A 24,390-nucleotide genomic window follows, 5' to 3' on the forward strand; every position below is an offset into this window, starting at 1 on the left:
GATATTAAAAAGGATAGGTGATAGTCCACATCCTTGTCTAACGCCTTGGTTAATAATTACTTCTTCTAATCGATTCCTACCTGTGTTTATTACAAAGCGTGTAGTTTTCTAAAGTCTTTTCACGACCTCTATTAGGTGATAATGATATGCACATTTCTATATAATCTTCCATAGGGTATCACGGTGAAATGAATTTTCAAGGTCGATAAAGGCCACGTGAGTTTCTGTATTAAACAACTTGTGTGGTTTTGCTCATGCGGTTATTGACGATCATTGAATATAGTTTATAGCCAGTGTTTAGACGATTTATGCCACGATAGTTTTTACAGCCATTACGTGTCCCTTGTTGGAAATAGATTTCTTCTGCTGCATACTAGGCGTCTGGGATCTTGCATTTCGACCAACATTTATTCATTAAATGTAAAAGTCTTTTATCTAGTTGTAACCCTCCATATTTAATTAGCTCTGCATTTATTCCATCTATTTTACTTCGACAAAAATTTATGATGATAACGGTGACACTTAACAGAATATCGACCCGTGCTATATCACTTTATAAAATAAGTTTTCGCTATACATCGGATTTTACGTATGTATTTTACGTGTAGAGGTAGGATAGCTTTGAAACTCTCGCAAACGGATAAAGATAGCAAGAAATTTTTCAAGGTTATTAGAGATCGGCATCTTTCAAATATTTTTAGCCATTTACTGTTCGTAGCCTCTTGGAATCCACGGCTCAATTTTGGTACGAAAATAATGGCAAAAAAGAACGTTTTTGGGGATTTTCTGAGCAACCGCCCATGAACTAATGGCGCCTCCATAAACCCCTTAATGTTCACCGTGGACCACATCAAATGCAAAAAAGAACCAACCGATTTGCTCTATTTGCCTAAGCTTGAATAACTGTGTAATATCCATACTTTGACCCTTTACTGTAGAATAATGACACTAAGATGGAACAAATTAGGTAGCACATGCTGTCGCAAGAGTACAGATTTTGGACAAAAACTGTATATATATTAATGGGCTGTTTTGCTTTCTTCCTCGTCAGTTTTCGCAAAAAAGTAGTGTTTATGGCTTATCGGCTTATGTTTAGAAGACTACTACGGAATCTGAATCGTCCGAAATTTTATAATCCTACCCGTTCGCAGATTAAAACTACAGCAGATACCGTCGTTGAAGTTAGTTTCCTCACAGATGCAGCAGCTGAAGAGGACTCTCTCGTATCCCGTCTACCAGTGACCCGATCGATTTTCCCGCTCGTTTTAAGCGATTCCAATTCTCAACAAGGGTTTGTTTGCAATAACAACAAACAAGGCTGAAGATAGATAGATAGATAGAGAGAGAGAGAGAGAGAGAGAGAGAGAGAGAGAGAGAGAGAGAGAGAGAGAGAGAGAGGGAGGTGGGGGAGGGAGAGGATATAGGCAGAGAGATGGGAGGATGGAAGATGGTGGAGGTAGACAGAGAAGGGGGGAATGGACAGTGAGAGGAGGAAACCGGCTTAGGACGCTGGCAGTGGTGGTCACGAGAATGCACGGTCGCAAGAAGACTGGGCTCTGAACGACCACGTGGCACTACCGAGAGGGAAGACCATTGTGTTCGGCATGTGGCTCTGTCGCATCGTACCGCATCTGCAGCAGCAATTTGACCAGCAGTTGGCACCACAGTGACATAACGAACTGTTACAAATCGGTTAAGTTAAGGACAGCCCCGAGCCAGGCGCTCTGTAGTGTTCATTCCACCGACCCCAAACCACCACAATTTGCAGCTTTAATGGTGTCAAGTGAGGTCATTGGAGGGCATGGAGCATGGAGCTTCTGATAAAAGCTGGTTCTCTGTCTTGGTGCCAGTGATGGCTGTGCGTTCGTTAGGAGGAGACCAGTCCAGAACCTGCACCCAACCTGTCTGCGTGCTAGACATTTTCGACCTACACCTGGAATTATGGTCTGAGATGCGATTTAGTTTGACAGCAGGAGCGCTCTAGTGGTTACCCCACGCACCCTGACTGCAAAATTATACGTCACTCTGGTAAGAGCGCTCTAGTGGTTACCCCACGCACCCTGACTGCAAAATTATACGTCACTCTGGTAAATGGAAATGCCGTGTGGCTAGGGCCTTCCGTCGGATAGACCGGTCGCCTGGTGCAAGTCTTTCGAGTTTACGCCACTTCGGCGGCTTGCGTGTCGATGGTGATGAAATGACGATGATAAGAACAACACAACACCCAGTCCCTGAGCGGAGAAAATCTCCGACCCGGCCGGGAATCGAACCCGGGCCGTTAGGTATGACATTCCGTCGCGCTGACCACTCAGCTACCAGGGGCGGACACGTCAGTCTGGTGATTCGACGTGCTGTGCTGTTATTCAGGAACTGCATTCCAGGCGGTGTTTTTCAATAGGCTAACGCTCGCGCACATACCGCTATTGCAACTCAACATGCACTACAGAGTGTCGACATGTTGCCATGGTCTGCTCGATCTCCAGAGCACATGGGGGGCATCATACGACGACAAATCCAGCGACACCCACAACTAGCATTAACCGTCTCTGTATTGACCGACTAGGTGCAATGGGCGTGGCACTCCACTCCGCAAACTGACATCCGACACCTGTTCAGGTCATAATGCATGCTCGTTTTCTTGCATACATTCAACATTCTGGCGGTTGCACCGATTATTATTATTTCACATTTTCAATGGCTTTTCTTGCCCTTGCATTAACCTGTGACCGTGCAATGTTATTCACTTACGTATATTACCTAGAGAGATGTATTCCCGAAATTTCATTACTCTACATTAATAATTTTTTGGTGCTGCAATTTTTATCCGTTAGTGTATTACCGTGGACGCCGCTGCTATTCTAACAAAGTGATGCACGACCGTGAATATTTACTTCTTAAACTGGCATCGGACTCGATTTAAATTTAAATGAAGATGGGTTCTGCATTGACTATGCGATATGCACTAAAGTTAGCAATAACGGCAGCCAGTCAGTTTCATCACTTCGTTAGTAGCGAACAACGTAAATCTCGCCAGTCTCAAACAAACTAGAAAGAATATGTAAATATTGTTACAGGATCAATTTCTGTAGGTACTATGAAATAACGAATGAACCCGTGGTCTAGGGGCAGCCGGCACGGTAGCTCAGCGTGTTCGGTCAGAGGGTTAGCTGCCCTCTGCAATAAAAAAACTGAGTGAATGGATCAATAACGAACTTCAACGGGCGTCAGAGGACGTCCGCCACGAAAAATTGCAACGAACTATAACGAACAACATGAGATTAAAAAAAAAAAAAGGGTAGCGTCTTTGAATCATAATCAAAACGTCTTCGGTCCCGGGTTCGATCCCCGCCACTGCCTAAATTTTGATAAATAATCTGCATTGGCGGCCGAAGACTTCCGGCATAAGAAGTCAGCCTCATTCTGCCAACGGCCTTGTCAAAGCGGGCGGAGGGGCGGATAGAGGTTCAGAGCACTCTCTTGTCCTAGGGGTGGGAAATTGCCCCTAAAGGCGGAAGAATCAGCAATGATCAACGACATGAGGATGCAGAAGGCAATGGAAACCACAGCATTAAAGACACGTAACGTGTATCCACAGGACGTGTGGCCTGTAATTGAAGAAGTGTCATGATGATCTCTCCATTGGCAAAAGATTCCGGAATAGTCCCCCATTCGGATCTCCGGGAGGGGACTGCCAAGGGGGAGGTTACCATGAGAAAAAGATTGAATAATCAACGAAAGGATAACGTTCTACGAGTCGGGGCGTGGAATGTCAGAAGCTTGAACGTGGTAGGGAAACTAGAAAATCTGAAAATGGAAATGCAAAGGCTCAATCTAGATATAATAGGGGTCAGTGAAGTGAAGTGGAAGGAAGACAAGGATTTCTGGTCAAATGAGTATCGGGTAATATCAACAGCAGCAGAAAATGGTATAACAGGTGTAGGATTCGTTATGAATAGGAAGGTAGGGCAGAGGATGTGTTACTGTGAACAGTTCAGTGACCGGGTTGTTCTAATCAAAATCGACAGCAGACCAACACCGACAACGATAGTTCAGGTATACATGCCGACGTCGCAAGCTGAAGATGAACAGATAGAGAAAGTGTATGAGGATATTGAAAGGGTAATGCAGTATGTAAAGGGGGACGAAAATCTAATAGTCATGGGCGACTGGAATGCAGTTGTAGGGGAAGGAGTAGAAGAAAAGGTTACAGGAGAATATGGGCTTGGGACAAGGAATGAAAGAGGAGAAAGACTAATTGAGTTCTGCAACAAGTTTCAGCTAGTAATAGCGAATACCCTGTTCAAGAATCACAAGAGGAGGAGGTATACTTGGAAAAGGCCGGGAGATAAGGGAAGATTTCAAATAGATTACATCATGGTCAGACAGAGAGTCCAAAATCAGATACTGGATTGTAAGGCGTACCCAGGAGCAGATATAGACTCAGATCACAATATAGTAGTGATGAAGAGTAGGCTGAAGTTCAAGACATTAGTTAGGAAGAATCAATACGCAAAGAAGTGGGATACGGAAGTGCTAAGGAATGACGAGATACGTTTGAAGTTCTCTAACGCTATAGATACAGCAATAAGGAATAGCACAGTAGGCAGTACAGTTGAAGAGGAATGGACATCTCTAAAAAGGGCCATCACAAAAGTTGGGAAGGAAAACATAGGTACAAAGAAGGTAGCTGCGAAGAAACCATGGGTAACAGAAGAAATACTTCAGTTGATTGACGAAAGGAGGAAGTACAAACATGTTCCGGAAAAATCAGGAATACAGAAATACAAGTCGCTGAGGAATGAAATAAATAGGAAGTGCAGGGAAGCTAAGACGAAATGGCTGCAGGAAAAATGTGAAGACATCGAAAAAGATATGATTGTCGGAAGGACAGACTCAGCATACAGGAAAGTCAAAACAACCTTTGGTGACATTAAAAGCAACGGTGGTAACATTAAGAATGCAACGGGAATTCCACTGTTAAATGCAGAGGAGAGAGCAGATAGGTGGAAAGAATACATTGAAAGCCTCTATGAGGATGAAGATTTGTCTGATGTGATAGAAGAAGAAACAGGAGTCGATTTAGAAGAGATAGGGGCTCCAGTATTAGAATCGGAATTTAAAAGAGCTTTGGAGGACTTACGGTCAAATAAGGCAGAAGGAATAGATAACATTCCATCAGAATTTCTAAAATCATTGGGGAAGTGGCAACAAAACGACTATTCACGTTGGTGTGTAGAATATATGAGTCTGGCGATATACCATCTGACTTTCGGAAAAGCATCATCCACACAATTCCGAAGACGGCAAGAGCTGACAAGTGCGAGAATTATCGCACAATCAGCTTAACAGCTCATGCATCGAAGCTGCTTACAAGAATAATATACAGAAGAATGGAAAAGAAAATTGAGAATGCGCTAGGTGACGATCAGTTTGGCTTTAGGAAAAGTAAAGGGACGAGAGAGGCAATTCTGACGTTACGGCTAATAACGGAAGCAAGGCTAAAGAAAAATCAAGACACTTTCATAGGATTTGTCGACCTGGAAAAAGCGTTCGACAATATAAAATGTTGCAAGCTGTTGGAGATTCTGAAAAAAATAGGGGTAAGCTATAGGGAGAGACGGGTCATATACAATATGTACAACAACCAAGAGGGCATAATAAGAGTGGACGATCAAGAACGAAGTGCTCGTATTAAGAAGGGTGTAAGACCAGGCTGTAGCCTTTCGCCCCTACTCTTCAATCTGTACATCGAGGAAGCAATGATGGAAATAAAAGAAAGGTTCAGGAGTGGAATTAAGATACAAGGTGAAAGGATATCAATGATACGATTCGCTGATGACATTGCTATCCTGGGTGAAAGTGAAGAGGAATTAAATGATATGCTGAACGGAATGAAGTCTAATGAGTACACAGTGTGGTTTGAGAGTAAATCGGAGAAAGACGAAGGTAATGAGAAGTAGTAGAAATGAGAACACCGTAAAACTTAACATCAGGGTTGTTGGTCACGAGGTCAATGAAGTTAAGGAATTCTTCTACCTAGGCAGTGAAGTAACCAATGACGGACGGAGCAAGGAGGACATCAAAAGCAGACTCGCAATGGCAAAAAAGGCATTTCTGGCCAAGAGAAGTCTACTAATATCAAATACCGGCCTTAATTTGAGGAAGAAATTTCTGAGGATGTACGCCTGGAGTACAGCATTGTATGGTAGTGAAACATGGACTGTGGGAAAACCGGAACAGAAGAGAATCGAAGCATTTGAGATGTGGTGCTATAGACGAATGTTGAAAATTAGGTGGACTGATAAGGTAAGGAATGAGGAGGTTCTACGCAGAATCGGAGAGGAAAGGAATATGTGGAAAACACTGATAAGGAGAAGGGACAGGATGATAGGACATCTGCTAAGACATGAGGGAATGACTTCCATGGTACTAGAGGGAGCTGTAGAGGGCAAAAACTGTAGAGGAAGACAGAGATTGGAATACGTCAAGCAAATAATTGAGGACGTAGGTTGCAAGTGCTACTCTGAGATGAAGAGGTTAGCACAGGAAAGGAATTCATGGCGGGCCGCATCAAACCAGTCAGTAGACTGATGACCAAAAAAAAAAAAACATATTTTTCAAGTAGCCCAATAATTGCTTAAAAAAGAATATACACCTTCGCCTTCCGACATCATGCGGACGCCAGAGAAGCGATCTGAAACGTAAGCCTTACAGAACAGAAGAAACAGTTTTCTTCTTCTCGTGAAGGAAGCAAGTTACGTTTTCTTTTGTTTTAAACAAAATCAGGGCGTCACGTTCACTGTTATCATAATTTACAGTATCGTTGTACATTATTTGTACACTGCGGGTGAGGGTCGGGGAGGGGGGGGGGGGGGGGGTGCAACGCCGTGAACCTCTTTCATGTGGTATTACAAAGACGACTCCAAGTCGCTGGCTTTATTCCGTTTGCGGAATGCTGCGGCATGGTTTCCGTTCCAGTCTATTTGTGGCAACGAAATCGGATGCTATTGGCTGGCTGTTCACTGAAGAGTGAGCATTCGGGCGGAAAACAAGAGCTACGTATTCCTTACCGAATCTCTCCCGTCCCAGATCTCTAGGAGCGACACTATTTCCTGGCAGAACCTGTTCTCGCTGGAGATTATGAAAGGCGCAGCTTTCGAACAGAGTATCGGATACAACGATCGTATAGGAAAATAGCGCGCGCGCGCGTGCGTGTGTGCGTGTGTGCGTGTGTGTGTGTGTGTGTGTGTGTGTGTGTGTGTGTGTGGAGGGAGGGTGGCAGGCGGGGGGGATGGGTGGAGGGAGGGGAGGAGTTCGGCTCTTGGTTGGAAAGTCTGGCAAAATGAGCGATGGAAGGAGTGGGGCGATAATATCGGAGAAGGAAGTGCTCCTTCTGGCGAGCCGTGCCTGCTTTCTCCTTACAGTATTCAGGGTAATGTCGCTGTTCGCGCTCTAACTCTGTACATTAAACGCAGAGCGAACTTATTCCTGTACAGCGGGTGGTTGGGACGGGAGATCGAGAAGCAGCGCAGCGAACGCAGCTGAGGAAAACAGTTTCGACATACGAACAGCCAGCAGTGCATGCAAGGCGATATCACCAGAGTGGAAGCGCAACCATAGGCCTCGACCCGTCACGCGAGGAACTACAGAACGAATCAGAAAGAACTCCCCTTTGCAGTTGCTTATTGTTACTGCAGATGCGCGCGCAGACAGTCGTTGACACGCTAGCAGCATTACAAGGGAGTGGGAAATTCAGTTACGATGGAGGAGTGGAGTGTGAAAGACAGTGTCCGTGCGACAGAGCGATACGTGTCCACGTTACGAAATTTCGTCGTGTGACGTCGTGTGATGTCCTTAGGTTAGTTAAGTTTAAGTAGTTCTAAGTTCTAGGGGACTAATGACCTCAGATGTTAAGTCCCATAGTGCTCAGAGCCATTTGAACCATTTGAACTTCCAGTCACGTGGTATCAAGAAAACGGTGCAATTGCACACACGGCGCATGTGTCACTGGACGAAATGTGCTGCTTGGACCTCTCTCTCTCTCTCTCTCTCTCTCTCTCTCTCTCTCTCATATAGCTTGGCTGGCACGTTCGCCCAGTGTGGCTGCTGCCAATTTCCTGCTCTTTGTATATCTTGTCCAGAGTGTTCGAAAATCTGGGTACCAACATCCGTAGAGAAGGCGGTATTCCTGTTGCTGTGCTACAGAACACATCGCGTAGAAGCTTCATAACTCGTCTGCAAGGGTGCACGGATAAAGGTAGCGCTTGTCTGAGTGATGTAAACTTCAAAAAGCGAGTGCTATATACTGCAAGAAACTCGGAAGATTCACTAAGAAGTTGGCACTTGTAAATCAGGAGGGCCTGCGTTTAATAAATTTTTGTAAACGGTTGAAAAGGGGCGTTCTTTCTGGATAAGCCTTTAGCATCGCGGTGCTGTGGATCGGTATGTGGCTGCGCTCCTCACCAGCGACAACAACAATAATGGGCGCTAATGACCTTAGCAGTTTTGCGCCCTAAAACCACAAAAAAAAAACAAACAACAACAACGCTCGCTCGGAACAGGGGAGCCATTTGCAGCCAGGGATCGTCTGACGATGACGAAGGCAGTATGACAACATTCATTCTCCCCGGAGTCGTCACAAACGGATACGTCCAATGCGATGCTGGACTCAGAACCAGAACTCGGCTAAAAATTCTACACGGTGCCACTCCTTTACTCGCTGTTGCTGAAAGCACCATTGTCGGCGCGCCTCTCTCTGCTGCTGCCTCATGGGAAGCCACAAATTGTCTACGTGGGCATAGTCTGCTGTGCTCCAGATTGCCCGCGCTATCCGTGTGGATACGTGATTTGCTGCAAACAAATCCATTTCCCGACTCTTGGTAGGAGATGTGGCTGTACGAACCTGCACGGCAGAGGGAGCAATACGTATGTCCTCTCGGGCGCTAGTCATATGGAGCTACAGAATTCCTACATCACGTCGACTAAGGCGCCTCTGAATCCGCTGGCTTCGAGTATGGTGCAGCTGAACCCCTGGAGTCAGACCAAACAAATATTGCTCCTAAAGTCCTTCGAGCTACGTCCATTGTCTACAGAAAGCGTCCTTTTGTTTCCCAGTGCAAGCGAAATGATTTGTTAAGCGGAAATTTACGTGCCCATTCCATACAGCGGTCCCGAGTTAGACTACTGCGATGTTAGTTTTATCAATGCGTATTAACAGCAGAACACGTAAACTGATCAGTGGCCCAGCAACGACTTGTAACTTTTTGGGTTTCTTGTTGTGTATTGTAAACTAAATTGGTTTCCTATTCTTAACTTCGTTTGTGTCTGTATTGTGATCCTATACAGTCCAAGTTACGTGATTACTTAGACGCCGTCTGACAAAAAGAGTCGCCGAATTCAAATTAAACTGCATAACTGTATTCTAATTATCTTTTACTAGCAATGATCAGAAAATGTAGAACTGTCGTTAGAGAAGTTATACTGTGAAGCTCTGCATTGCAGTGAATAGTGCTACGATGCATGACGTCACACTACGTGACTTTCATTTCCAATACACAAAGCTAAGAGAGTAAAAATTCTATATAAAATCACAAAACGAATTTTGAAAGAATAACTGTCCAAAATACTTCTATTAAAATGCCCTATCAATTTACGTAAGCAAACTGACTAAATGAAATTCCAGACATTAAGGGGAGTTGGAACGCCCTATCCCGGCAATGTTAAATTTAGTGCCTTGGCTTCCCTGTATTTCAGTAACCACTGTAGCCATTGACATGAAAATTTTACAGTACACTAAACTGTATGTTCTGAGTCTACTGAACTACAATAATTGCATTTCAGCCACTGCTTTCGCAAATACAATTTTTGAATTGCACTGTTAAAATTTTGTGTAAAATTTGAATACTTTTCTAGAAGTGGTTTATGAGATTTAGAGAAAAATGCAACTGAAAATGTAAATTTTCAGGGACGGCTTCTAAAGTTTCAAAAGACTGTAACTCACTTAATGCATGCTTAATTTTTTTTTAGTCGCTCAGAAGCGCACTGCACCATACTGTGTATCAACCACTTGATCTTTCTCCAAGTTTTTTCTTCTTTCTGGAATCCTTAGTGGTCAACTGTGCTGCATACTCTGTTTTATCAATGCGAACCTTGTCCATCCGTTCAAGTTCTCTGATGCAGTTTGCTTCAGGATTAATTCCTTTATACTGAGCACTTTGGCCTTACCAATGTTGCCATCATTAAAAGCAATAACAGTATCACTGACCCCCACTTTAGTGTATTCATTCCAATACTGGCACCTACTACCAGAGATCATATTGCTAGTACTGAGAACCTTTGTGGCGTAACGCCGGCCGCTGTAGTCGAGCGGTTCTAGGCGCTTCAGTTTGGAACCGCGCGACTGCTACGGTCGCAGGTTCGAATCCTGCCACGGGCATGGATGTGTGTGATGTCCTTAGGTTAGTTAGGTTTAAGTAGTTCTAAGTTCTAGGGAACCGATGACCTCAGCAGTTAAGTCCCATAGTGCTCAGAGCCATTTGAACCATTTGTGGCGTTTAAGAACCTTCAACATCGCAGCGCGTCAGCAGTCGTTGGTTGATATATTAAAAAACTAGAAACCCGCCTCGGTTGCGAAAAAAGCACCTAGTGTTAACCTAGGTTTCGGCGTAGATAACTACACCTTCTTCAGAACAATAAAACCCACAAGTGCCTAAGAAGACCTTTGTCAATGATTAAAAGAACACCATAGCTATACATTTATAAACGAAAAAAGGTAAACACAAACAGTACAGTTTGACTTCGTACATATGTACTGTTTGTGTTTTCCTTTTTTCGTTTATAAATGTATAGCTATGGTGTTCTTTTAATCATTGACAAAGGTCTTATTAGGTACTTGTGGGTTTTATTGTTCTGAAGAAGGTGTAGTAATCTACGCCGAAACCTAGGTTAACACTAAGTGATTTTTTCGCAATCGTGGCGGGTTTCTAGTTTTTTAATACATTTGTAGCGTAACATATAAAGTATTGAAGACATGTGTTTGAAAAATACAAGTATAAAGCATGACACACACAGTAAAAATAGAGCTCACATCGCTTTCATTGAATTACAAAAATAAGCTAGTAACCTTACAGACTGAGCTGGATGTTTTGTGGTAGCATTCAGCGTGGACCAAGACGGTCCTGTCACTGCTGGAGCACTGGTTATTCTTCGTATTTCACTGTCCTCGTTATTGCACGTCGATAAAACAAATATTGTACAAGACTAATTTGGGACCGCTCTGTCGAACGGACACTTAAGAAAACAGACATGAGAATCATTTTGTTCGTAACGGGAAACAAACCGACCTTTCCGTCGACCCTGGGCGTCGCATGAAAGACATTATTAGCAGTGCTTAGGCTGACACCAGGATCACACTGCAAAAACGAAATTGCAAATATCTGCCGAAACACCAGAGAAAGCGCGCCTGACAATTGTTAGGAGGGATACCCTGTATATATACAAGCAAGTAATACAGTTTATAACAATTTGACGTCTGGTGCATGCCATTTCCGTGGTGCTGCAATTTTATTGGCCAAGAACGCATTTCTAAAGCGATTTACGATAGTCACGCCAAGATGCGTTTGCATATTTTGTAGCAATACTGTTATTTTGGATAAACTGAAGAGGAATTCTGCCTTATGTAAGACACCGTTTTATAGTTTTGTTCACACCCAGACCTGTTTCAGCATTCTTTGTGCTAATTTCAGTGGGTTTATTTCTTTATTTCCTTTCTGTAAAATTGTTGTTACATGTTAACCTCTTGTGTAGGTTATACGAACATTTAATAAAGATGACACGTTGAGCTGCAAACAGGAACAATGAAAAGACTGCAATATATATGAACTTCTGGCACAAAATATTTACATTTGTAAAAGGAGCGATTATTGTCAAATATTCTACATTAGTTTGTATACAGTACAGAGTTGAGACATATATCACTGAGCTGAGACATTCTTGGTTATATGTATGAAAGTTTAAGTTTTATTGTAAATTTGGAAATTAAGTGGTTATATACATTTGTCTGCATTCTTAACACGAAGCTATTAATTGTTCATGCTGGTAGCTTTAAATCTACTACACAGTCTGCAGCTTGTCATCTGCAAATAATTTTTTTATTTTTCAGTTTATTTTGCATTTACGAGTGAAAATCTCTATATCGGTTTATTTAGAGTGTTACTTACGATTTTTTACGTTGTTTTTATTCACTCTGCTTGCATTTTCAAACATTAATCTGATTTCTAAAGTAAAAAAATTCTTTTCTAAAAAGAAGAAAAAAACACATTGCGAACGAAGGGTAACAGCTTATTTCCAGAAATCTTTAGCGTTTGTAGATCCATGCATAAAGACCAGTAATGAATTACGTAGGACTGAGTACGTAGACCAGTAATGAGGCATTTACGCAAAGAAGTCGACATCTTTGATGCTGTTCCGCTATTTAGTTATGTGACCTAACTGTTCTTCGTTTCTTGTTGTCTACAGACATTGAGTTCGCATCATGCGAACGACCATGCCACGAGCTGGACTGGCCGATGATCTGCAGGGTGAAGCTGACAGTTGAGGTGTACCAACCTCTTACAAGGTAAGCATTACGAGCCGCTTCTCACACTTCTTTGAATTGCAAGTGTTTCAAAAATGTCTCCGTTCTGGAAACAGCTCTCAGTTTAATTAGAATGACGTCTGTCCCGCGTCCTTACTTTTGCTAATCACCATTCGTAGTTTTATCTTCTTGAAACTTCTGCAACTTTATTATAGTACCTCTAAGGTAAAGAAATTTTGTGAAGGAGGCCACATTTCGATAGATACTCTTATATGAATGGACAAAGTTACCAAAAACAGCATACATTTTGTTATTCCAGATATTTACCGCCTAAAATGATGAAAATGATGTACTTTGTGCGTGGTACGAGTGTCTCCATGATTTAATATCAAGTGAAAGTTTCTCTTCGTGGAAGCCCTTCTTCGTTCTGTACAGGACTACTCGAGTTTCCGTACGGTGTGCTGCATGTTACCTGACGTGCAATGCCTACTGTCAAACTGAGATAAATGAACTGTTACACTTAATTACTAAACGCCATTCCGGAGCTTTACGATTAGTTCTCATCTACAACTTACAGTGTATACTCCATTATCAGCATCAGTGACTAATGGCAGGCCGACGCAATTATTCTTTATGAGACTGCGCGCTCTATCGCGAAATGTCTCACGATAGAAGTATACTGGCATGTAATTTACTCTGTTAGGGATCGTCGCAACTAACAACCGCGTAGTTATCGTTCTTTTTCCGAGATAGTGGCTGGTGTGTAAAACTTAAGGATGAAAGTAACTTTCAGATAATGTGTTGCTGCCAAGTAACGTTCTTCGACGAAACATGGACCATGCATAGAATGAATTTCTATATTATAGTACAGAAGCTAACTGAGTGAAATACGAAATGAGACGAACAGAAATGACCTTTTTATCCAAAGACAATATTTACACAAGTCCCGCGAATCATGATGGTCCCCTCGGCATAACAGACGGCAGGATATGGTTCTTAATACGGCGTGAGATCATCTCTGCAACATGCTCTCCACAATGTTGCTGAGGAGTTCTTGTGGTAGGGCGTTCCATTTCTCCACCAGCATGGATGACAGCTGCTGGATGGCCGTTGATGCATTTGGATGTGCCGCAATACGTCTCCCCAACGTACTCCACAAGCGCTCGAAGGGATTTAAGTCGGGGGGAACGAGCTGGCAGTCCATTCACAACAAAGTTAGGAAACTACTGCGAAAGCAAAGAGAGCTTCACTGCAAATTTAAACGCAGCCAAAACCTCTCAGATAAACAGAAGCTAATCGATCTCAAAGTTAGCGTAAGGGGGGCTATGCGTGAAGCGTTCAGTGAATTCGAAAGTACAATTCCATGTACCGACTTGACAGAAAATCCTAGGAAGTTCTGGTCTTACGTTAAATCAGTAAGTGGATCGAAACGGCATATCCAGACACTCTGGGATGATAATGGCATTGAACAGAGGATGACACGTGTAAAGCTGAAATGCTAAACACCTTTTTCCAAAGCTGTTTCTCAGAGGAAGACTGCACTGCAGTTCCTTCTCTAAATCCTCACACGAACGGAAAAATGGCTGACATCGAAATAATTGTCCAAGGAATAGAAAAGCAACTGGAATCACTCAACAGAGGAAAGTCCACTGGACCTGACGGGATACCAATTCGATTCTACACATAGTACTCTAAAGAACTTGCCCCCCTTCTAACAGCCGTGTACTGCAAGTCTTTAGAGGAACGGAAGGTTCCAAATGATTGGAAAAGAGCACAGGTAGTTCCAGTTTTCAAGAAGGGTCGTCGAGCAGATGCGAAAAACTATAGGCCTATATCTCTGACATCGATCTGTTGTAGAATTTTAGAACATGTTTTTTGCTCGCGTATCATGTCGTTTCTGGAAACCCAGAATTTACGCTGTAGGAATCAACATGGATTCCGGAAACAGCGATCGTGAGAGACCCAACTCGCTTTATTTGTTCATGAGACCCAGAAAATATTAGATACAGGCTCCCAGGTAGATGCCATTTCCCTTGACTTCCGGAATGCTTTCGATACAGTTCCGCACTGCCGCCTGATAAACAAAGTAAGAGCCTACAGAATATCAGACCAGCCGTGTGGCTGGATTGAAGAGTTTTTAGCAAACAGAACACAACATGTTGTTCTCAATGGAGAGACGTCTACAGACGTTAAAGTAACCTCTGGCGTGCCACAGGGGAGTGTTATGGGACCATTGCTTTTCACAATATATATAAATGACCTAGTAGATAGTGTCGGAAAGAAGTTGCAGCATTAGAAAATTGCAGCGAAATGAAGGAAGATCTGCAGCGGATAGGCACTTCGTGCAGGGAGTGGCAACTGACCCTTAACATAGACAAATGTAATGTATTATTGTATGATTATATGATAGCGGAACAAACACTAGTAGCAGTTACTTCTGTAAAATATCTGGGAGTATGCGTAGGGAACGATTTGGAATGGAATGATCATGTAAAATTAATTGTTGGTAAGGCGGGTGCCAGGTTGAGATTCATTGGGAAAGTCCTTAGGAAATGTAGTCTATCAAGAAAGGAGGTGGCTTACAAAACACTCGTTCGACCTATACTTGAGTATTGCTCATCAGCGTGGGATCCGTACCAGGTCGGGTTGACAGAGGAGATAGAGAAGATCCAAAGAAGAGCGGCGCGTTTCGTCACAGGGTTATTTGGTAAGCGTGATAGCGTTACGGAGATGCTTAGCAAACTCAAGTGGCAGCCTCTGCAAGAGGGGCGCTCTGCATCGCGGTGTAGCTTTTGTCCAGGTTTTGAGAGGGTGCGTTTCTGGATGAGGTATCGAATATATTGCTCCCTCCTACTTATAACTTCCGAGGAGATCACGAATGTAAAATCAGAGAGATTCGAGCGCGCACGAAAACTTTCCGGCAGTCGTTCTTCCCGCGAACCATACGCGACTGGAACAGGAAAGGGACGTAATGACAAAAAAAATTGGTTCAAATGGCTCTGAGCACTATGGGACTTAACTTCTCAGGTCATCAGTCCACTAGAACTTAGAACTACTTAAACCTAACTAACCTAAGGACATCACACACATCCATGCCTGAGGCAGGATTCTAATCTGCGACCGTAGCGGCCGCGCGGTTCCAGACTGAAGCGCCTAGAACCGCTCGGCGACAAGGTAATGACAGCGGCAAGTAAAGTGCCCTCCGCCACACACCGTTGGGTGGCTTGCGGAGTATAAATGCAGATGCAGATGATGTAGATGTTCCAAGGACTCCTCCACTTAAGTTGTTCGACGTTAGCGCGCACTGTCATTCATAAAAATGAAGTCAGGACCGAATGCAGCCTGAAAAGAACCACATGGGGAAGAAATACAGTGTCACATTAAAGTTGACCGGATAGTGTGCCGTGATCTAAGATTTGGAGGTCAGTACACCCACACAGTATTATGTCATCCAGATATTGTCCTCGGGACACGTTATAATGAAGAGCGTCAGGACAGTGCACACTCTCCGCTCGCTGATTGACACAACATTGTCTCCTCCCGTTCCTCCAAATGCTTGACGTTGCGGGGACAGCCCAATTTGGCGCTACAGTGTTATGTTACGTTATCTATCTCGTCCCTAAGTTTTGCAGGGCATTGTACGATTCTTCAGTCGTTGGGAACATCGCTTGCTTTGCGCCGACACTTCAGTACTTTCGCACACAGCGCCTGTATTATGCTCTGATGTTCCTTGCTTGCAAATAACTATTCTATAAAAACGCATATCCTGGTAAAGTTTGTTGCCTGCCAAATGCAACCATTCAGAATGCAACTAAGAGGAAGAAAGGTTTGATAGTCAGCAGTGAGATGTCCAAAGTCACAAGCCTGATGGCTACATTGGATACCACTGCACTTCACATGGCGTGTTGTTTCTGGAGGTGGCAAATAGTAGCTTCAGTTGGAAATGGCATACTTGAAGATTGATGCTGACTCGCCTCCTCGGCGTCCGTGGCGTGTGAGTACTTTTCCCCCCAGTGTGTTTATATCCCTTGTGGAAACGTATCAAATTTGGACAGGCCAAGACTATGCCAGAGAACTTTGATGTTACTGCAACTGTATAAATTGTCGTGACAGGAAAAAATCAGCAAAAAAAAAAAAAGAATTGTCATACCGATAGTGTTGTGTTCTCCAACAGTTTATTGAACGTAACTGCTTTTACAATACAATAGCTGGTTGTACAATAGATGTAGACGTCCGTCGATCTAGCCGGAGATGTGGTTCCTCTCGGTCGGCGGTACTTCGATCGGCGGTGCAGTACAGCGGCTTCGGTGACATCTTCTCGGAGACTCTGCTATGGCAGCGGACGAAGACTGGTCTGCCTTCGATCGGCCGGGCCTATATAGTGAGCTGGAGCCAATAGACACCCGGCGTAGGAATCCGTGGCCGGATATGTCGAGGCGACCTCTGCAAGGAAATGTTCCTATTAATCGACTGGAATCTTGAGCGTGTTTACCTGATGTCTTAGCCTGTTTGGCTGTTGGTTTGTTTCCCTCATAGCGTAGCTGTTATGCGGTGCTGCCTGCCATTTAGGGGAACCCGATGGCACACAGTACAGATAGTCCTCCTTTTATCATGCCATTCCTGAACAGAACAAGAAAGAGGTGAAATTATAGTTGTATCCAAAGTACCCTCCTCCTTTCAGAGGACAGATGTAGTTAAACACACTTTGCACGCCAGATGAAAAAAAAAGTCTAGCACTATTCGATCAGTGACTAATAACGAACTGAGTCACAGGTTCACTTGAGAAGCGTAACTAATATGTTCAACATAGCAAAACGCGTTCTGAAAATATCAGAAGAGCTTGCGTATTTGTCCGTACTGTTCGTGGCTAGTTTTACAGCGTGTGCCCATGCTTAATGCTAGAGACGGACGCAGCGTGCTGAGGTGTGGTGGTGCTCCTGTTGCAGCAGCTGCGGGTCGTGCCCGAGCAACGCGACCGACTGCTTCCGGCCGCAGTGCATCACGGCGGACGGCGTGCGCCAGCCCATGCTCACCGTCAACCGACAGCTGCCCGGGCCCAGCATACACGTGAGTTAAGCAAGAGCGCGCAAGCCTGGGGGTACGGGGAGGCTCGAAAAGTTTCATCCGATTTCACAGCACTATACTCGTACATCTACACGCATACTCAGTAATTCACAATTAAGTGTCTGGCAGAGGATTTATCAAACAACCTGTTTCCCTACCGTTCCACTCTCGAACAGCCCGCGGGCAAAACGAGCACTTAAATCTTTCCCTACGACCTCTGTTTCCTCTTCTTTTCTCAAATGGCTCTGAGCACTATGGGACTTAATATCTGAGGTCAGCAGTCCCCTAGAACTTAGAACTACTTAAACCTAACTAACCTAAGGACATCACACACATCCATGCCCGAGGCAGGATTCGAACCTGCGACCGTAACGGCCCCGCGGTTCCAGACTGAAACGCCTAGAACCGCTCGGCCACTCCGGCCGGCTCTTCTTTTATCGTGATGATCATTTATCACTCTACAGGCGGGTATCAACAAAATATTTTTGCATTCGGAGCAGATTGCCACACCAACTTGCGGCCGGTCGGCGTGGCCGTGCGGTTCTAGGCGCTTCAGTCTGGAACCGCGTGGCCGCTACGGTCGCAGGTTCGAATCCTGCCTCGGGCATGGATGTGTGTGATGTCCTTAGGTTAGTTAGGTTTAAGTAGTTCTAAGTTCTAGGGGACTGATGACCACAGATGTTAAGTCCCATAGTGCTCAGAGCCATTTGAACCAACTTGCGTGTCATATACGTGACACTGTCTCCCCTACTTCGCGATAGTACAAAACGAACTGCCCTTCTTTGAACTTTTTCGATGTCCACCGTCAATTCCACAGCAGTACTCTAGCAGATGACAGACAAGCGTAGTGTAGGCAGTCACTTTAGTAAACCTGTTGCATCATCTAAGTCTTCTGAGAATAAAACACAATCTTTGATTTGCCTTCCCAACAGTATTATCTATGTGGTCATTTCGACTGAAGTCGTTCGTAATTGTAATTTCTAAGTATTTAGTTGAACTGACAATCTTTAGATATGTGTGATTTATCGTGTACCCGTAATTTAACAGATTCCTTTTGGTACTCGTGTGAATGACCTCACACTTGTCATTAGCCGCGCGGTCTAGGGCGTCTTGTCACGGTCAGCGCGGCTCTCCCTGTCGGGGGTTCGAGTCCTCCCTCGGGCGTGGGCGTGTGTGTGTGTGTGTGTGTGTGTGTGTGTGTGTGTGTGTGTGTGTGTGTGTGTGTGTGTGCGCGCCTTAGCGTACGTTAGTTTAAGTTAGATTGAGCAGTGTGTAAACTTAGGCACCGATGACCTCAGCTGTTTGGTCCCTTAAGACCTTACCACAAATTAACAAAACATTTGTCATTGTCTAGGGTCAATGCGGTAAATGACAGCATCATCTGCAAACAACCTAAGACGGCTGATCAGATTGTCTCCTAACTCGTTTATGTAAATCAGGCACAGCAGAAGACCTATAACAGTTCCTTGGGTAACCCCACACGTCAGTTCTGTGCTCGTTCACTTGCTGTCAATTACTACAAACTGTGATCTTTCCGGCAGGAAATAACGAATCCAGTCGCACAACTGAGACGATGCTCCATAGGCACGCAACGTGATCATAAGCCGCTTATCAGGAACAGTATCAAAACCCTTTCTGGAATCTAGAAACATGGAATCAGTTTGAGCTCCCCTATCGATAGCATTCATTATGTCGTGAGAATAAGAATGATGTTTTCTGAATCCTTGCCGACTCTGCGTCAACAGACCGGTTTTCCTCGATGTAATTCAAAGTATTTGAACACAGTATATGTTCCAAAATCCTACTGCAAATCGACGACAGTGATATGGTTCTATAATTAACCCGGTTACTCCTACAATCTTTCTCGAAAACTGGAGTGATCTGAGCAATTATCCAATCTTTACGTATAGATTTTTCGTCGATCGAGCTGTTGTATACGGGCCTGTTATAACAGCATATTCTGAAAGGAAACTGAATGGTATACAATCTGGACTGGAGAACTTGCATTTATGACGTTATTTAAGCTGCTTTGCAACGCCGAGGATATATTTACTTCTGTGTTACTCAAGTTGGCAGCAGTTATTGATTCGGATGCTGGAATACTTTCTTTGTCATCTTTCGTGAAGGAATTCCGGAAAATTGTATTTAGTAACTCCACATTAGTGGCACTGTCATCGTAACATTACCCTCGCTACCTTGCAGTGAAGGTGTTCATTGTGTCTGGCAGCTGGCGTATTTGACATACGATCACAATCTCTTCGGATATTCTGCCAGAGTTCTAGACAAAACTTCGTTGTGCAGACTGTTAAAAGCGTCTCGCACTGAAGTTCGCGCTAAATTTCGAGCCTCTGTAAAATATCTCTAATCTTGAAGATTTTTCATTCTTTAAAATTTGGCATGCTTTTATCGTTGCTTATGAAACAGTGCTCTAACCCGTTTTGTGTACCAGGAGGGCTCTGTTACGTCTATTATTAATTTATTTGGTACAAATCTCTCTTCTGTCGATACTGAAGGCGACTGAGCGAGGTGGCGCAGTGGACTCGCATTCGGGAGGACGACGGTTCAAACCTGCATCCGGCCATCCACATTTAGGTTTTCCGTGATTTCCTTAAATCGCTCCAGGCATGTGCCGGGATGGTTCCTTTGAAAGGACACGACCGATTTCCTTTCCCCATCGTTTACAAAATTCGAACTTGTGCTCCGTCTCTAACGACATCGATGTCAACCGGACAATCTTCCTTCTTTTTGGTACTGGAACCCTTTTGGATCCTTCCCCAAGACCCTTTAACATAAAAAAACCTCCCAGTTTGCTCCAGAAAGCCCCTGACACCTGTATAGCCGCTTCCCGTGTGTAAGCGGGACCCGATATGCTGCGCAGTTCGAGGACTCTGCAGCCTACATTTTCAGAGAACTGTTTGTGTCCCTGATTCAGATCCGCCACTCGGCTCTGTAACAAAGATCCGCAATCGGTCCTATCGACGGTGTAACAGATAATGATGACTGGCGGTCTTTAGTAGTTCTGCTAGCCGCCCGAACCCAGAGAGAATCTGTTCCGACCCAAAGCAGCACACATCGCATCTATCAACAAGAGCCACCACCTGCAGTTGGCTGCACCCTGCACTCTTAAATGTATCCAAAAGGACCCGTTCTATATCTTGGATGACTCTCCTCAATATGTGCACATCAGATTTCTTCCCCTCCTTTACAGCCATATCCCTAAGAACCACCATTACTTGCCTAACATTGGAGCTCCCAACTAACAATAACCCTACTCTGCCGAGATCTTGCAGGCTGAAAGGCTTCCCCTAAAACAAGACAAGCGACTGCATCTGGCTCAGGATCTTCATCAGCCACATTAAGCGCCTTAAACCTGTTTGGCAGAGGAAAGATTTCGCTGGCTGCCACACCTAGGTATGACTTCCCATTCGAGGTCTGGTGAGAGGTCAATCTCGGTGCCGGCAGTAACTAGCGCATCAACAGTAGTGGACCAATCGGCGGCGGACACTTGAGACGTCCCTTGGATCCCCACGTCTACCCCGGCCCCCACATTAGCAACACTCTGTTTACGTGACCGAAGTCAGCACCGCCTGTAGCTGTTGGTAAAGTGCCAGCAACTATGCCAGCATCCGAACACAGCTCTGAGTCCCTATCCATACCAAACACTAAAATTCTACATCACAGTTATTGAAACGATAATCTGTGCCTAATAAGTATCCAAACATGCAATAAATTTAAAAATTAACCTAATAATGCACAGATAACTCAACATAAGTCACTCCTGATTGAAGCTCGTAAAAATAACTCACAAACGAGCGGTGAACTCGCCTGAGCTTCAGCAACGCAAGGAGCTTCCTCACTGACGGTCTAACCGACAATGAACTGTTCTAACCAAAACAACCAAATATACAATCAACACCAATAAACACAGGAAATGTGGGTAAATTTTAACTTACACATAGGAATAAGGAACTTTTATTTTGAAGAGAATCATCTGACATTACGAGGTATATAAAACTTACACGTGAACACGCTCAAATTTCAGGTGCATCCAAAATGTCAAACTCGTCCCATACTATTGCGAGCATATCTGCAGTTAATGTATTCGTTACCATGTGGCATCGCATTTCGCCAAAGTTGTCAGATTGGGGAGACACATACACGGAGTTTACCACAGACTCCCTAAAACAGAAAAAATTCAAAGATCAGGCGATTTTGGAAGCTAATGCACGAATGCGAGATATACAGGGTGGTCCACTGATCGTGACCGGGCCAAATATCTCACGAAATAAGCGTCAAACGAAAAAACTACAAAGAACGAAACTCGTCTAGCTTGAAGGGGGAAACCAGATGGCACTGGTTGGGCCGCTAGATGGCGTTGCCATAGGTCAAACGGATATCAACTGCGTTTTTTAAAAATAGGAGTGTAGTGCGTAAAGAAATATGAATGTTGTAGTTGGACCACTTTTTTCGCTTTGTGACAAATGACGCTGTAATAGTCACAAACATACGGCTCACAATTAGACGAACAGTTGGTAACATGTTGTTGTTGTTGTGGTCTTCAGTCCTGAGACTGGTTTGATGCAGCTCTCCATGCTACTCTATCCTGTGCAAGCTTCTTCATCTCCCAGTACATACTGCAGCCTACACCCTTCTGAATCTGCTTAGTGTATTCATCTCTTGGTCTCCCTCTACGATTTTTACCCTCCACGCTGCCCTCCAATACTAAATTGGTGATCCCTTGATGCCTCAGAACATGTCCTACCAACCGATCCCTTCTTCTGCTCAAGTTGTGCCACAAGCTCCTCTTCTCCCCAATCCTATTCAACATCTCATTAGTTGTGTGATCTACCCGTCTAATCTTCAGCATTCTTCTGTAGCACCACATTTCGAATGCTTCTATTCTCTTCTTGTTCAAAATACACTCCTGGAAATTGAAATAAGAACACCGTGAATTCATTGTCCCAGGAAGGGGAAACTTTATTGACACATTCCTGGGGTCAGATACATCACATGATCACACTGACAGAACCACAGGCACATACACACAGGCAACAGAGCATGCACAATGTCGGCACTAGTACAGTGTATATCCACCTTTCGCAGCAATGCAGGCTGCTATTCTCCCATGGAGACGATCGTAGAGATGCTGGATGTAGTCCTGTGGAATGGCTTGCCATGCCATTTCCACCTGGCGCCTCAGTTGGACCAGCGTTCGTTCTGGACGTGCAGACCGCGTGAGACGACGCTTCATCCAGTCCCAAACATGCTCAATGGGGGACAGATCCGGAGATCTTGCTGGCCAGGGTAGTTGACTTACACCTTCTAGAGCACGTTGGGTGGCACGGGATACATGCGGACGTGCATTGTCCTGTTGGAACAGCAAGTTCCCTTGCCGGTCTAATAATGGTAGAACGATGGGTTCGATGACGGTTTGAATGTACCGTGTACTATTCAGTGTCCCCTCGACGATCACCAGTGGTGTACGGCCAGTGTAGGAGATCGCTCCCCACACCATGATGCCGGGTGTTGGCCCTGTGTGCCTCGGTCGTATGCAGTCCTGATTGTGGCGCTCACCTGCACGGCGCCAAACACGCATACGACCATCATTGGCACCAAGGCAGAAGCGACTCTCATCGCTGAAGACGACACGTCTCCATTCGTCCCTCCATTCACGCCTGTCGCGACACCACTGGAGGCGGGCTGCACGATGTTGGGGCGTGAGCGGAAGACGGCCTAACGGTGTGCGGGACCGTAGCCCAGCTTCATGGAGACGGTTGCGAATGGTCCTCGCCGATACCCCAGGAGCAACAGTGTCCCTAATTTGCTGGGAAGTGGCGGTGCAGTCCCCTACGGCACTGCGTAGGATCCTACGGTCTTGGCGTGCATCCGTGCGTCGCTGCGGTCCGGTCCCAGGTCGACGGGCACGTGCACCTTCCGCCGACCACTGGCGACAACATCGATGTACTGTGGAGACCTCACGCCCCACGTGTTGAGCAATTCGGCGGTACGTCCACCCGGCCTCCCGCATGCCCACTATACGCCCTCGCTCAAAGTCCGTCAACTGCACATACGGTTCACGTCCACGCTGTCGCGGCATGCTACCAGTGTTAAAGACTGCGATGGAGCTCCGTATGCCACGGCAAACTGGCTGACACTGACGGCGGCGGTGCACAAATGCTGCGCAGCTAGCGCCATTCGACGGCCAACACCGCGGTTCCTGGTGTGTCCGCTGTGCCGTGCGTGTGATCATTGCTTGTACAGCCCTCTCGCAGTGTCCGGAGCAAGTATGGTGGGTCTGACACACCGGTGTCAATGTGTTCTTTTTTCCATTTCCAGGAGTGTATTTATCGTCCATGTTTCACTTCCATACATGGCTACACTCCATACAAATACTTTCAGAAAAAACTTACTGACACTTAAATCTACACTCGATGTTAACAAATTTCTCTTCTTCAGAAACGCTTTCCTTGCCATTGCCAGTCTACATTTTATATACTCTCTACTTCGACCATCATCAGTTATTTTGCTCCCCGATTAGCAAAACTCCTTTACTACTTTAAGTGTCTCATTTCCTAATCTAATTCCCTCAGCATCACCCGACCTAATTTGACTACATTCCATTATCCTCGTTATGATTTTCTTGATGTTCATCTTATATCCTCCCTTCAAGACACTGTCCATTCTGTTCAACTGCTCTTCAAAGTCCTTTGCTGTCTCTGACAGAATTACAATGTCATCGGCGAACCTTCAAG

At 44.7% G+C, this 24,390-nt stretch overlaps 1 protein-coding gene across 1 annotated transcript in view; it reads left to right on the forward strand.

Moving 5' to 3' along the window:
- LOC126174993 (uncharacterized) overlaps window positions 1-24,390 on the forward strand; it is a 397,453-nt gene that overhangs the window by 162,987 nt on the left and 210,076 nt on the right. Inside the window, exons 2-3 of the mRNA XM_049921476.1 lie at window positions 12,517-12,616; window positions 17,521-17,641. Coding sequence (XP_049777433.1) covers window positions 12,517-12,616; window positions 17,521-17,641 — 221 coding nt within the window. The remainder of the gene's footprint in view (window positions 1-12,516; window positions 12,617-17,520; window positions 17,642-24,390) is intronic.

The sequence above is a fragment of the Schistocerca cancellata genome, chromosome 3 (assembly GCF_023864275.1).
Source record: "Schistocerca cancellata isolate TAMUIC-IGC-003103 chromosome 3, iqSchCanc2.1, whole genome shotgun sequence".
NCBI classification, from domain to species: Eukaryota; Metazoa; Arthropoda; class Insecta; order Orthoptera; family Acrididae; genus Schistocerca; species Schistocerca cancellata.